The 14,165-nt window shown below is 40.2% G+C and overlaps 1 protein-coding gene across 2 annotated transcripts in view; it reads left to right on the top strand.

Annotated features, from left to right (window-relative positions):
• Positions 1-14,165, top strand: part of LOC128642851 (multidrug and toxin extrusion protein 1) — a 466,573-nt gene that overhangs the window by 351,105 nt on the left and 101,303 nt on the right. For both annotated transcript variants that reach the window (XM_053695697.1, XM_053695698.1), the window contains one exon: positions 1,934-2,042. In XM_053695697.1, coding sequence (XP_053551672.1) covers positions 1,934-2,042 — 109 coding nt within the window. The remainder of the gene's footprint in view (positions 1-1,933; positions 2,043-14,165) is intronic.

The following is a 14,165-nucleotide window of genomic DNA, read 5'->3' on the forward strand; positions in this document are numbered from 1 at the left end:
ATATGTTTATTCTAGTGGCGGCGATGTCCGGAGCGGCAGATTAAGGGTTAATATTTTTATTATAGTGTTTGCAATGCGGGAGGGCCTCAGTTTAGGGGTTAATATGTAGTTTATGGGGTTTTTTAGCACTTTAGTGATGAGTTTTATGCTACGGCTTTGTAGTGTAAAACTCATAATTACTGACTTTAAAATGGGGTAGGAATCTTGGAGGTAGAGGGTGTACCGCTCACTTTTTGGCCTCCCAGGACCAGCTCGTAATACCGGCGCTATGGAAGTCCCATAGAAAAAAGGGTTTATGAAGTTTACGTAAGTCAGTTTGCGGTAAGGCCAAAAAAGTGTGCGGGGCCCCTAAACCTGCAAGACTCGTAATACCAGCGGTAGTGAAAAAGCAGCGTCAGGACCTGTTAATGCTGCTTGTTTAGCTTACCGCAAAACTCGTAATCTAGCCGATAGAGTTTTACCATAGAGTAGCTGAAATAACTGCACTCTAAAGTTTCCCAATACAGTGGCCACATTTCAACAATGGAGACCAGAAGGTCAATTTTGTAGCAGTAAATTAAAAAGTTTTTTTCAAAATTGTACACTGAAGCACAATAGTATATTTTTTACTGCATTGTCCCTTTAAAGGGACACTTAAGTCAAAATTAAAAACTTTCATGAGTCAGATAGAACGTGCAATTTTATACAACTTTCCAATTTACTTCTATTAACACAAGGTGCACAGTGTTTTTATATTTACAATTTTGAGTCACCAGCTCCTTCTGAGCATTTGTGATTGGCTGATGACTGTCACATGATACAGGAGGAGTGGAAATAGACATAACTTAGAAAATTGTCAGAAAAAAAATCTACTACTCATTTGAAGTTCAGAATAAGTGCTATTGCATTGTCATCATGCATTTCTTGATTATGCAAATCTACTGTAACGAGTCCTTTAACTAATGTGACAGAAAGATCATGCTATATTTAAATAAATATGTAAAACTAATAATGAAGAAACTATTTTTATATAAAATTATTAGTTTGTATACAGAATAGCAAACTATCTTATTAGGGACAATATAGTGTAAAATAGTTTTTTCCTTAATGTATTTCCAATGACAGCAGCAGAGAATAGGATGTATGGGGATTTGCATTTTCAGGTTTATTTGTGCATATGAAATTGCTGGTTTTGTGCTTTAAAACAACACCCTTTTACAATAGGCTGAGCTTACATGTAAAATTATATATAATTATGTTATCACTTTGTGTACACACACTTGCTTCCTTATCTTATATCTGTTTGTAAACCAAAGCCCAATACTTACAGAGAACAATGGAAAATTATTATTGTATTAGCTCTCTCTTCTACACCCCACCAGGAGTGTAATTTCTCGTACTGGCTGTGTTTACATTGCCTGTTAATAGCCTGGACTTAAGACTAGAAGCTTTCAGTATAGGTGGGATACCACAGGCTAAATCAGCTATTTCAAATGCTGAAATAATGGTAAATGAACTACTTGTAAACAATTTAATACACTCCAGCAGGTAAAATGGATCTTTGGGAACAAATAGAAGGGAGAACATTTTTGGGTAAAATGTCCATTTAAAGGAACATTAAACACTAAATAGATTCATGCACCTCCCTTTAATTATGGGTGTCGCCATTTTGGAACCTAGGTTACACATGGAGAGTTGCTGCACATGTGCAAACAGGTCAGCACTGGACTGCAGTAAAAGCTAGATTTCAACATGACAGCATCCATAACTAGAGAGATACAGGGCATAACCTCAATACTAAGCTTATAGAATGTTTTTAGTGTTTACTGTCCCTTTAATGGCTGTTACATTCTGTTTACTATAAAGGATTCTTGCTCAATAACAAAATAAATGTTCCTTTACTTAACCAGTTGGCATCTATGCTGACAGTTACTTTGTTTCTTCACACAACTAGGTGCCTGTGGGTTTCAGTATAGCAGCCAGTGTCCGTGTGGGACAGTCTTTAGGAGCGGGGAACATCGAACAAGCAAAAAAATCAACTGTAGTTGCCTTGTTTATGACAGGTAAAGAGCTTAGTTTTTCATGAAATGTGATGTTATGGTGGCATTGCTAAATATAGCTCATCTGTTTATAGGGGATTAGTTTAGGTAGAAGATATACACCCACCGGCTACTTTATTAGGTACACCTGTTCAATTGCTTGGTAACACAAATTGCTAATCAGCCAATCACATGGCAGCAACTCAATGCATTTAGGCATCTACACGTGGTGAAGACGACTTGCTGAAGTTCAAACCGAGTATCAGAATGGGGAAGAAAGTGATTTAAGGATTTAAGTAACTTTGAACGTGGCACGGTTTTTGGTGCCATACGGGCTGGTCTGAGTTTTTAAAAAACTGCTGATCTACTGGTATTTTCACGCACAACCATCTCTAGGGTTTACAGAGAATGGTCAGAAAAAGAGAAAAAATCCAGTGAGCGGCAGTTGTGTGGACGAAAATGCCTTGTTGATGTCCAAGGTCAGAGGAGACTGGGCAGACCGGTTTGAGATGATAGAAAGGCAACAGTAACTCAATTATTGACTCAATACAACTAAGGTATGCAGAATACCATATCTGAATGCACAACACTCAAACCTTGAAGCAGATGGGCTACAGCAGCAGAAGACCACACCGGGTGCCACTCCTGTCAGCTAAGAACAGGAAACTGAGACTACAATTCATATAGGCTCACCAAACATAGACAATAAATGATTGGAAAAATGTTGCCTGGTCTAATGGGTCTCAATTTCAGCCATGGCCTACCTGAGTAATATTGTTGACTATGTCCATCCCTTTATGACTACAGTGTACTCATCTTCTGATGGCTACTTCCAGCAGGATAATGCACCATGTCACAAAGCCCAAATCATCTCAAACTGGTTTCTTGAACATGACAATGAGTTCACTGTACTCCAATGGCCTCCACAGTCACCAGATTTAAATCTAATAAAGCACCTTTGGGATGTGGTGGAACAGGAGATTCGCATCATGGATGTGCAGCCAACAAATCTGCAGCAACTGCGTGATGCTATCATGTCAATATGGACTAAAATGTCTGAGGAATGTTTCCAACACCTTGTTGAATCTATGCCACAAAGAATTAAGGCATTTATGAAGGCAAAAGGTAGTCCAACCCGGTACTAGCAAGGTGTACCTAATAAAGTGGCCAGTGAGTGTGTTGTGGCAGTACAATCTCAGAAAGGTGTGGCTGTATGTCTTCCCTTTGACAATCTCATAAATTGTTATGTAAAAAGCACTGGACTCTTAATTAATTGGGTATGATTTGAGATCACATGTGGGAATATTTATGACAGGGCTGCAGGACTATGGGCCTGATCTGAGGTCTGATGTAGGCATATAAATGTCTTTACTACAGGACCATAGGGCTGATCTGAGCTGAGGTATGATGTAGGCATATAACTGTCAGGACTGCAGGACCGTAGGGCTGATCTGATGTCTGATGTAGGCATATAACTGTCAGGGCTTCAGTGCCATGGGTATGATCTGAGGTGTGATGTAGACATATAACTGACATGAATGCAGGACCATGGGCCTGATCTGAGGTCTGATGTAGGCATATAACTAACAGTACTGCAGGACCATAGGGCTGATCTAATGTCTGATGTAGGCATATAACGGACAGTCAAAGAAGAGAGAGGAGAGGGTGCCTCATAGTGTAAAACCGACTTGATAGAATAGTATACTCAAAATAAGAAGGCTTACCGGATGACAATGCACCGTACTAGTGACCGGTGCCAGCAAACAGACTAGCTCTCAACAGCGGCTAGTACACTGATACAGCTCGTTAGTACCCCTGTGTCTGTACCGGAATGGTCTCGGCTGTACTCCAGGGAAGCTTTAACCCATGCAATGGACTTGGTGGAACAAAAAGATGGTGCTGCAGTCAAACAACAATGACAACAACCGGTAGATATAAAAGTAACAGGCTTTTATTCAAACACTGCAACGTGTTTCTCGACCATAAACCGGTCGTTTCCTTGGGCAAATACAATTTAAATTTTTATACTATTCTATCAAGACGGTTCTAATGTCTGATGTAGATATATAACTGACAGGGCTGCAGGACCATAGGGCTGATCTGAGGTCTGATGTAGACCTATAACTGACAGGACTGCAGGATAATGTGCAGGATCTGAGGTCTAATGTTGGCATATAACTTACAGTGGTTACAGGCCCATTGGGATGATCTAAGGTATGATGTTTTATATAACTGAAACGGGTTTAATAACTATGGACAGTGGCAGTTCAGTTTTAGAACTTGAAATTTGGGGGCTAACAAAGGTGGTCAAAAGTTGAAAGACACAGCACATATAATTATTATTATTATTATTCTTTATTTATAAAGCGCCGACAGATTTCACAGCGCTGCCCATGGGTACAAGGATAACAGTACAGTGGAGAAACAATATGATAAGACACAAAATTTAACAGACAAATACAGGGGGAATTGAGGGCCCTATTCCCGTGGGAACTTACAATCTAGACGGGTAGGAGGATTGGAAACAGGAGGTGGGGACTGCAGATGTAAGAATGATATTAGTGAGGAGATAGAGGGCAACTGTTAGTTAAGTGAAGTTATTATGTTGATAAGTTGGGTGATAAGCTTCCCTGAACAGAAAGGTCTTTAGGGAACGTTTAAAGGAGGGGAGGTTAGGGGCAAGTCTGAGATCTCAAGGAAGTGCGTTCCAGAGGGTTGGTGCCGCACGAGAGAAGTCCTGTAGTCTAGAATGAGAGGAGGTGATGGTAGAGGACGCAAGAAGCAGGTCGTTACTGGATCTTAGGGGACGGGCCTGAGAATATTTGTTGATGAGTGAGGATAGGTAGGGTGGGGCAGCATTGGTGAGGGCTTTGTAGGTCAGGGGGAGAATTTTGAATTTAACTCTGTTGTGAATGGGGAGCCAGTGAAGGGACTCACAGAGAGGTGCAGCAGAAACAGACCGTCGAGAGAAGTGGATTAGCCTGGCAGATGCATTTAGGATGGATTGGAGGGGAGAGAGGCGGGAGAGAGGGAGGCCAGTTATTAAGTTGTTACAGTAGTCAAGTCGGGAAATTACCAGGGAGTGGATGAGCTGTTTGGTAGTTTCAGCACTCAGAAACGGACACATTTTGGAGATATTGCGTAGGTGGTTGCGGCAGGATGAAGAGAGCAGTTAGATGTGGGGAATGAACGACAGATTGGAGTCAAGCCTGACTCCGAGGCAACAGACTTGGGGTGATGGGGAGATAGTGGTGCCGCCAACAGTGATAGAAAAATTACAGACTCGAGTGGAGCTAGAGGGGGGAATTAGAAGTAGTTTGGTCTTGGACATATTTATTTTTAGGTGGTGAGAGGCTATCCGGGAGGAAATGCCAGATAAGCAGTCGCTGATGTGAGAGTTGACAGGAGAGAGTGCAGGGGTGGAAAGGTAGATCTGGGTATCATCAGCATAGAGGTGATAGCTGAAGCCATAGCTGTTGATAAGTTTACCAAGTGAAGAAGTGTAAATAGAAAAGAGTAGAGGACCCAGGACAGAGCCTTGAGGTACTCCAACAGACAGGGGTAATAGAGAGGAGGAGTCCCAGCAAAAGAGAAGGATAAGGATCTGTTAGAGAGATAAGAGTGGATCCAGGAGAGGACAGTGTCACAGAGACCAAGAGAACTGAGAGACCGTAGGAGAAGGGGATGGTCAACACTGTCAAAGGCAGCAGATAGGTCAAGTAAGATGAGTATAGAGTAGTAGCCTTTGTTTTTAGCAGAAAGGAGATCGTTAGTAACCTTGGTGAGGGCAGTCTCAGTTGAGTGTTGGGAACGGAAGCCAGATTGCAGTGGGTCTAGCAACGAGTTGGAGGACAGGAAGTGGGTTAGGTGATTGAAAACTATTTTTCAAGGAGTTTTGAAGCTAGTGGGAGCAGTGATATGGGGCGGTAGTTTGCAGGGGATTTAGGGTCGAGGGAGGGTTTTTTGAGGATGGGGGTGACATTCGCATGTTTGAAGGAGGCAGGGAATGAGCCGGTAGAAAGGGATAGGTTAAATATGTGAGTAAGAGCCGGAGTGAGGGTGGTAGACAGAGGAGGAATTAGATGTGAAGGAATAGGGTCAAATGGGCAGCTAGTGAGGTGTGAGGAAGACAAAAGGGAAGCCACTTCACTCTCAGTGGTTGGGAGGAGGGTGCAGAGAGTGGCAGAGGGGGTAACTGAGAGCCGAGTTGGGAGATTGCAGGTTTGTGTTGGGATGTTTCCTCGGATTGCAAGTGTTTTATTGAGAAAATAGTCAGCAAGGTCTTGAGCACTGAATGCAGATGAGGGGGGTGGTGCAGGTGGGTGGAGGAGAGAGTTGAAAATGGAAAAGAGTCTTTTAGGGTTTGAGGAGTGAGTGGATATAAGAGAAGAGAAGTAGGTTTGCTTAGCTAAGCGAAGGGCAAAGGTTTAAGAGTAGAGAATGAACTTATAGTGCATGAAATAAGGTTCAGAGCAGGATTTCCTCCAGACACGTTCAGCAGTGCGGGAGCATTTTTGTAGGTGACGCATTTGTTGGGAGTGCAAGGGTTTACGGAGCTGTTTGGCAGAGCATGTACTGTCCTTCGCAGCTTAACGGGGGTGCATCACATGTGTTTGAAAGTCCATAGCAACCCTTAGCCCCCCATAGAACCGCCACTGGCCATGGGCCTGATCGGAGGTCTAATGTGGGCATTTAGACAACTGACTCTCTGGGGTTACAATAAAAGAAATATATGAACATATGCAGAAAAAAGGTTAGAATTATGGTGCACTCATTTCTAAAACTATATAAGTTAATATTTAATTATTTATGTTCAGGATTAACTCCTTTTAAACCACAATGTCAAGCCAAATAAGAGAAATAAGCACTTCCTTCCTTCCCACCGTGAAATATATTTAAAGGGATATGAAACCCAAAAATGTTCTTTTGTGATTAAGACATAGCCAAATACTTAATCTAGAGCACACTATTTTCCTGGCTGGTAATAGGCTACAGTGAATAGAGAGTAGCAGCAACAGTCGGTAAACTTCAATATCCTTTTATTTGAGACATCACAAAGAACAAATACGATGTTTCGGTCAGCACCTGACCTTAATCATGTTGTATACACATATGCCCTAAACCATTCTATATAAAGCCAAAGGAGGCGGAGTCTACTACCTGTACAGGTGATTCACATTCTGCTGGACCACCATCTACTGACAGTAAAATTTCAAGACTCCATCTAGTGGTCACAGTAATATTCATCGTATATACATGTTTAACCTAGAAAAAACAGTACAGTATATAAATTAACAATTTTCCATATTTATATTAATCAATTACACCCATTGAATTAAAAACAGCAATGCAGTAACAAAATATGTTAGCTAGAATATATCAAATCTAATTACAGATATATAATATTTACAAAGTGACATTCCAGTCTATTTCCCTATTCATCCCTAGAGGGATGAGAGACTGAAGGGTATAGATCCAATAAGTCTCCCTACATTTTAGGATTAGGAATCAGGATTACCTGCAACAAGAACAAGCGGACTTAGTGGTAAATTGTTTACAATCATGATTTGACTGATATGGAGAGGCAAGTTACCAATAAGGGATTATCTTATTGCCCTCTGCCTAAATGTGACTTTTTCCAATTACAGAGGGATTTACATTCACTGTTTTGCAATGTTAAAATGAAAACACATTTTGGACATTTACATCTCTACAGGGATTTAGTCCCATGGCGGGGGTAGAAATACGAACAGATAATAATTTGTTATCATTGAGTAGCTTGAACCTCAAAGTCAAGAGTAACTTTAATCCGAAAACGTGCAATAACAGTATTGAAACCTTCATGCAATTAGTTTTGAGAGGTGTTGATACATTAAAATGCAAAAATAGAGCCCCAAATAGGAGGAGGGATCTTGTGCATAGTAATTTCTAAGATGGAGACTAAAGCCCTGACAGATTTAAAGGGCAATAAACACATTATATGTAAGTCGGCCGATAAGGACGGAGCAACAGTTATATTAGATAGAGGTTACTATGTACAAGAGATTAAAATACAACTCCAAGATAGGGAGATCTATAAACTATTGAATAGAGATCCATCATTTGAGGTCAAGAGGGAACTAGAGAAATGTATCACTAAGGCAATGTGTAATGGTCTGATTACTGCAAAAGAACAAAAATTCTTAATTGAGGAAACATTTTCTACACCAGTATTTTACACATTGCCTAAGATACATAAAACCAAAAGGAACCCCCCAGGCCGCCCTATTGTGGCAAGCACTAATTCCATCATGACGAATGTATCTATATATCTTGATAAACTGCTTAGACCACTTGCTACTGAGTCAATGTCATATATTAAAGATACTGGGGCGTTTATAATTAAACTTGAAGATCTTGATATACAGAGTGACAAGTTCATCCTATATACATTAGATGTCAATAGCTTGTATACATCAATTACCCATATTAGTGGACTAGTTGCTAGTAGACAAGCTATTATTACCAACAGGATGTTATCTGAGGTTCAATGTGAATTTGCTCTAGAATTGTTACAACTTATCCTTTAGTGTAATTACTTTCTTTTCCAATACCAGTTTAACATTTAGTGCCAGGGGACAGCAATGGGGTCAAATGTCCCCCCCACATATGCCAATATTTTTATGAATATATATGAGGAGAGGGTTGTATGTACCAATACAACTTTTTTACAGTATGGACTATGCTGGTTTAGGTATATAGATGATATTTTTGGCATAATGGGTGTGACATCGACTCCCTGCTTGAGTTTGTGACTTAACTCAACATTTCCACGAGACATATTACATTTAAATTTACATACAGTGAGAAGTCAGTGGCCTTTTTGGATACTAATGTGATCAAGAGTGGGAGGGAATTAAAAGTAGACCTCTATAGAAAAGACAGTGATAGAAATAGCCTGTTGAGGTATGAGAGTGCCCATCCCCTACCTTTGATCAAAAGTTTACCGAGGAGCCAACTCCTTAGGGTTAAAAAGCTTGTTTCAGATGAGGATACTGCAAAGATTAGACTACGAGAGATGGGAAATATTTTTCTGTAGAGGGGTTTTCCTGAGCAACTTGTTCAACAGCAAATTAGAGCAGTTAGTGTAAATTCCCAGACATTCTATCCTTAGAGGGATGAATCCTAAAGACAAACAAGACACTAAATGGATGGTGTTTGTCTCGCAATATAGTTGTTATATGCTTGTATAATGTGGCTATTCCCAGAGAACCTTAAGTAAAACAGGCTTATACAAAAGGTTATTACCAAGGGAGATAGCTGGTTTACTTAGTACAAGTTCTTTTTATAACACTTTACAAAATCAAAATAAAGTGAATAAAACAGATGAAATGAAGCCTTTGTATATTTTACACAGTTGTAAAGAGTTGTGTTCTTTAAAGATAGAAGGCAGCAAACAAGCAGCTTATTGGTATTGTCTGAGAAAAGCAGAATTTTATAGCAAAGTCTCTTTATAGTTAAGCTTAGAAATGAGAAACTGATTTGCAGTCTGCAGTGTCCATATATCAAGAGGTATCAGGTTACAGCAGGCAGAGTGTGTGATGCAGAGAGAAGGAGAGAGCCAGATTTAACCAGTTGTGAGCACTTTAACAGTTTGTATGTCATCAGAACTTTGGATAAGAATATATACAGCTAGAGACAATTGTATATAAAATTAATGATACTTGCGAGTGAGTTTAGAACTGCAGAGAGCGAAGTTGGCACTGAGTCAAAATGGATCACAGCAGGGAAGATGTTCTTATTTCCTGGTAGAGGTAAACACTCAGTAATGGAGCTGGCTGGAAAATCAGACTGCAGAGTTAACACAGACTTGCAAGAGTTGCTGCCAAAGACTGTTCCTTGAAGTGTAAAGCAGCAGGAAATGCTTCTTAGGTTTAGAAGCTGGAGAAATGACATCAAGGATTTCCTTAAACAGGTACAAAAGCAGGATCTGTAGATTTTAGCTTTAGAGCTTGAAGCAGAGTGGGAACTACAAACTTCAATTATCAAGCAAAGCACAGGTGTACTGAACACACCTTTAAAGGGAGGTGAAGGAGTGGGTTGGTCTTAGTTCTTAAAGCTACAGGAATATGACAGATCCCCCCTTTCAGGGGCGCCCCCTTCCCGGCTCCAAACCTGGTTTGTCAGGATGTAGACGATGGAAGGATGTGAGCAATTGGGGAGCATGTAAGTCCCTAAGGGGTATCCAAGAATCCTCCTCATGACCATACCCTTTCCAATGTACTAGATACTCAATTGTTCTACCCCGGCGGCGCGAATCCAGAATTGATTCCACTTCGAATTCCGTTTGATCTTCTATCAGCTGAGGAGAGTCCTCGATGACTTGAGGAATATTAACATCAGATCCTTGATAGGGTTTAAGTAGAGAAACATAGAAGGATGGGTGTATCCTGTAAGATACAGGTAGATCAAGAATCGCTGCATTAGAGTTGATTATTCTTTTTATCTTGAACGGACCTATGAACTGGTTAGCCAGTTTTTTGCTTGGTACCTTTAATTTGAGTTTTTTTGTTGAGAGCCAAACTCTATCGCCAACTGAGTATTGAGGTGGAGTTAGATGTTTTTTTATCAAAATAACTCTTTTGGGTACATTTAGATTTCTCTAAGTGAATCTTTAGGGAAGTCAAAGTTTGTTTCAAATTAGAGACATAATCCAGAGCATAAGGTGATTTTGAGGTGGAGATGAAGTTGGGTACAGTGGTTGGATGGTAACCATAAGTGGCAAAGAAGGGTGAGACTTTAGTAGAAGAGTTGATGGAGTTGTTGTATGCGAACTCTGCAAGCGGTAACCATTCAACCCAGTCATCCTGGTTCTGTGAGATATAACACCTTAAGTATTGCTCCAAAGTCTGATTCAGTCTTTCAGTAAGGCCATTAGATTGGGGATGAAATGCTGTTGTCATTCTAGAGGAGATTCTTAACAATTTACATAGTGCCTTCCAAAACCTGGATGTGAATTGAGTCCCTCGATCAGTGACTATAGAGGTCGGTAAACCATGGAGTTTCACAATGTGATCAAAGAATGTTTTAGCTGTTGTGATAGCGTTTGGAATTCTCTTAAGAGGTATGAAATGAGAGAGTTTAGTAAGATGATCTATAACCACTAATATGGTTGTGAATGAATTAGATGGTGGTAATTCGACTATGAAGTCCATTCCAATCATGGTCCAAGGGACTTCAGGTATAGGTAATGGTTTTAGTAAACCAAAAGGTCTGTGGTGTTCTTTTTTGCAAGCTGCACATACATGACAATCTGACACAAAGGTAACTACATCTTGTCTTAAACCAGGCCACCAGTAATTCCTTGTTAATAAATCCTGGGTTTTAGTGATTCCAGGATGACCGGACATAGGGTTCGTATGATGTAGATGTAGGATCTCCTTCCTTACAGAAGGAGGAACGTATAACAAATTGTTGTAGAAGTATAAACCTGAAGTGGTGTCCTTTACGCAGCATGATGGAATGGTAGAATCTTTTAGTAAAGCTAATAAAATGTCTTTTTGTAGGCTAGAAGTTACAGCTATAAACTTGGTCGACGGTATAACTGTTTGTTGTTCTTCCTTTTCATTATGTTTAATGAAAGAACGGGAAAGAGCATCAGCTTGGATGTTCCTTGAACCTGGTCTATATGTGATCTGAAAGTTAAATCGGTCCAGGAATAAAGACCATCAGACTTGTCTTGATGACAAGGTCTTGTTTTTTCTAAGATATTGTAAATTCTTATGATCTGTAAGAACTGTAAAAGGTTTGAGTGTCCCTTCCAGTAGGTGTCTCCAGTGTTCCAGGGCACATTTGATAGCTAGAAGTTCCAGGTCCCCCACGGAGTAATTAATTTCAGCTATAGACAGGAGTCGAGAGTAAAAGGCTACAGGATGTAGGACTGAAGTATCGGTTTGTTGTTGGGAGAGAATAGCCCCAATACCAACAGTGGAAGCATCAACCTCTAACACAAATTGAAATTCTGGATTAGGAAGCTGTAGGATAGGAGCTGAAGTAAAACATTCTTTTAAGTGCTCAAAAGCTTGTTGGGCTTCTACAGTCCAAACGAGTCGATTCTTACCGGTTAACTTAGTTAGAGGTTGGACAATGGATGAAAATCCTTTGATGAATCTCCTATAAAAATTAGAGAAGCCTAGAAACCTCTGAAGTGATTTCACAGAGGTAGGTACAGGCCATTTGAGTATGGATGTAACCTTCTCTGGATCCATGTTTACACCGTTAGGGGAAATTATGTAACCCAAAAATTTTATTGTCTTTACATGGAATACACATTTCTCAGCCTTGGCGTATAGCTGATGTTCTCTTAATCTAGACAAAACCCATCTTACATGTTTTACATGATCAGTTAGATTTTTGGAGTATATCAAAATATTGTCTAGATATATTACAACACACACATCCATTAAGTCTTTGAAAATATCGTTTATGAAAAATTGAAATGTGGCCGGAGCATTAGTTAAGCCGAATGGCATAACATTATATTGAAAGAGACCATAACGGGTTCTAAATGCTGTTTTCCATTCGTCACCGCTTTTTATCCTGATTAAATTGTATGCTCCCTTCAAATCTAGTTTGGTAAAAATGGTTGCATCTGTTAACCGTTCAAGTAATTCAGGTATTAAAGGAAGTGGATACCTATTTTTAATCGTAATAGAGTTTAATGCTCTGTAGTCAATGATTGGGCGTAAGGTCCCATCTTTATTTGTGACAAAGAATATGCCCGCTGCTGCAGGAGAGGTTGAGGTAGAAATAAAACCTTTCCTTAGATTATCGTCTAGGTACTCTCTGAGAAATGTTAATTCTTTTTGAGAGAGTGGAAAAATTCGGCCGAACGGTATGATAGACCCAGGTTTAGTATCAATGGGGCAATCATAAGGTCTGTGTGGAGGTAGATTTTCGGCTTCCTTAAGGTCAAATACATCTGAAAAGTCTGAATACTGCAATGGTATATGAGGGTGTAGAGTTTTGATTTCGACACAGGGAAAACAGGTAGCAGAACAGTATGGGGAAGAGAAAGTTACTGTGTTACTGCTCCAGTCTATTTGAGGGTTGTGTTTTCTTAACCAAGGATAACCCAATATTAAGGGGTGTAGTGAGCTAGGAATGATATCAAACGTAATGTATTCTGTATGACCCATGTTACAAGAGACAAGTAAAGGAACAGTATGGTGTGTGATTGGGCCTTTTAAATAAGTAGAGCCATCAATAACCTTCACATAGATAGGGGTTTGCTTTTGCACACAAGGTATTTTATTAGTATCTACAAGGGTTTTGTCAATGAAGCTTCCATAAGCTCCAGAATCTATCAGCGCCTCAGTCTTGAGAAGATGCTGGTCCCACTGTAAAGACAATGTGAAAGTTAATTGTGATTCATGAATGTTATCAGTATTTGGGTTAACTATAAGAATCTTACCCCTTTTTTGCCGGTTCAGAATAGGGCAGGAAGAGACACTGTGTTCTTTATTCCCACAGTACATACAGAGGTTTGAAATCCTCCTTCTCTGTTTCTCTTCTTGGGATAATGGTCCACGGATGGCCCCAATTTCCATGGGCACAGGGGCTGTGGAGGTCTTTTCAGAATGAGAGGGTGTAAACCTTTTGAGGTAAGTTTCTGGGTGTTGTTTTTCAGCTCTCCTCTCTCTGTATCGTCTGTCCATGGCTATGCATATCTTTATGAGGGATTCCATGGTGTCTGGAGGTTCAATGCGAGAGATCTCATCCTTAAGATGTTCAGAGAGACCTAAACGGAATTGGTTTTTTAGACTTACAGTATTCCACTGTGAATCTGTAGCCCAGAGCTGAAAATCTGCCACATAGTCCTCAACTGGACGTTTGCCTTGCTTCAGGGTGCGCAAATTTGTTTCTGCGGTTAACTGGGTGTTGCAATCCTCATATAAGACAGCCATCTCCTTAAAAAATTCACTGATAGAATTCAAAATAGGATCATCAGTTTCATAAAACTTATCAGCCCACGAACGGGGATCTCCAGTTAGATAAGAGATGGTAGTACAAACCTTGAACTTGTCAGTATAATATGTCCTGGGCTTCATGGAAAACATCAGCATGCATGCATTTCTGAATTCACGAAAGCGTGTTCTTTCACCAGAA

This window comes from Bombina bombina, chromosome 12 (assembly GCF_027579735.1).
Source record: "Bombina bombina isolate aBomBom1 chromosome 12, aBomBom1.pri, whole genome shotgun sequence".
In the NCBI taxonomy this organism is placed as follows: domain Eukaryota; kingdom Metazoa; phylum Chordata; class Amphibia; order Anura; family Bombinatoridae; genus Bombina; species Bombina bombina.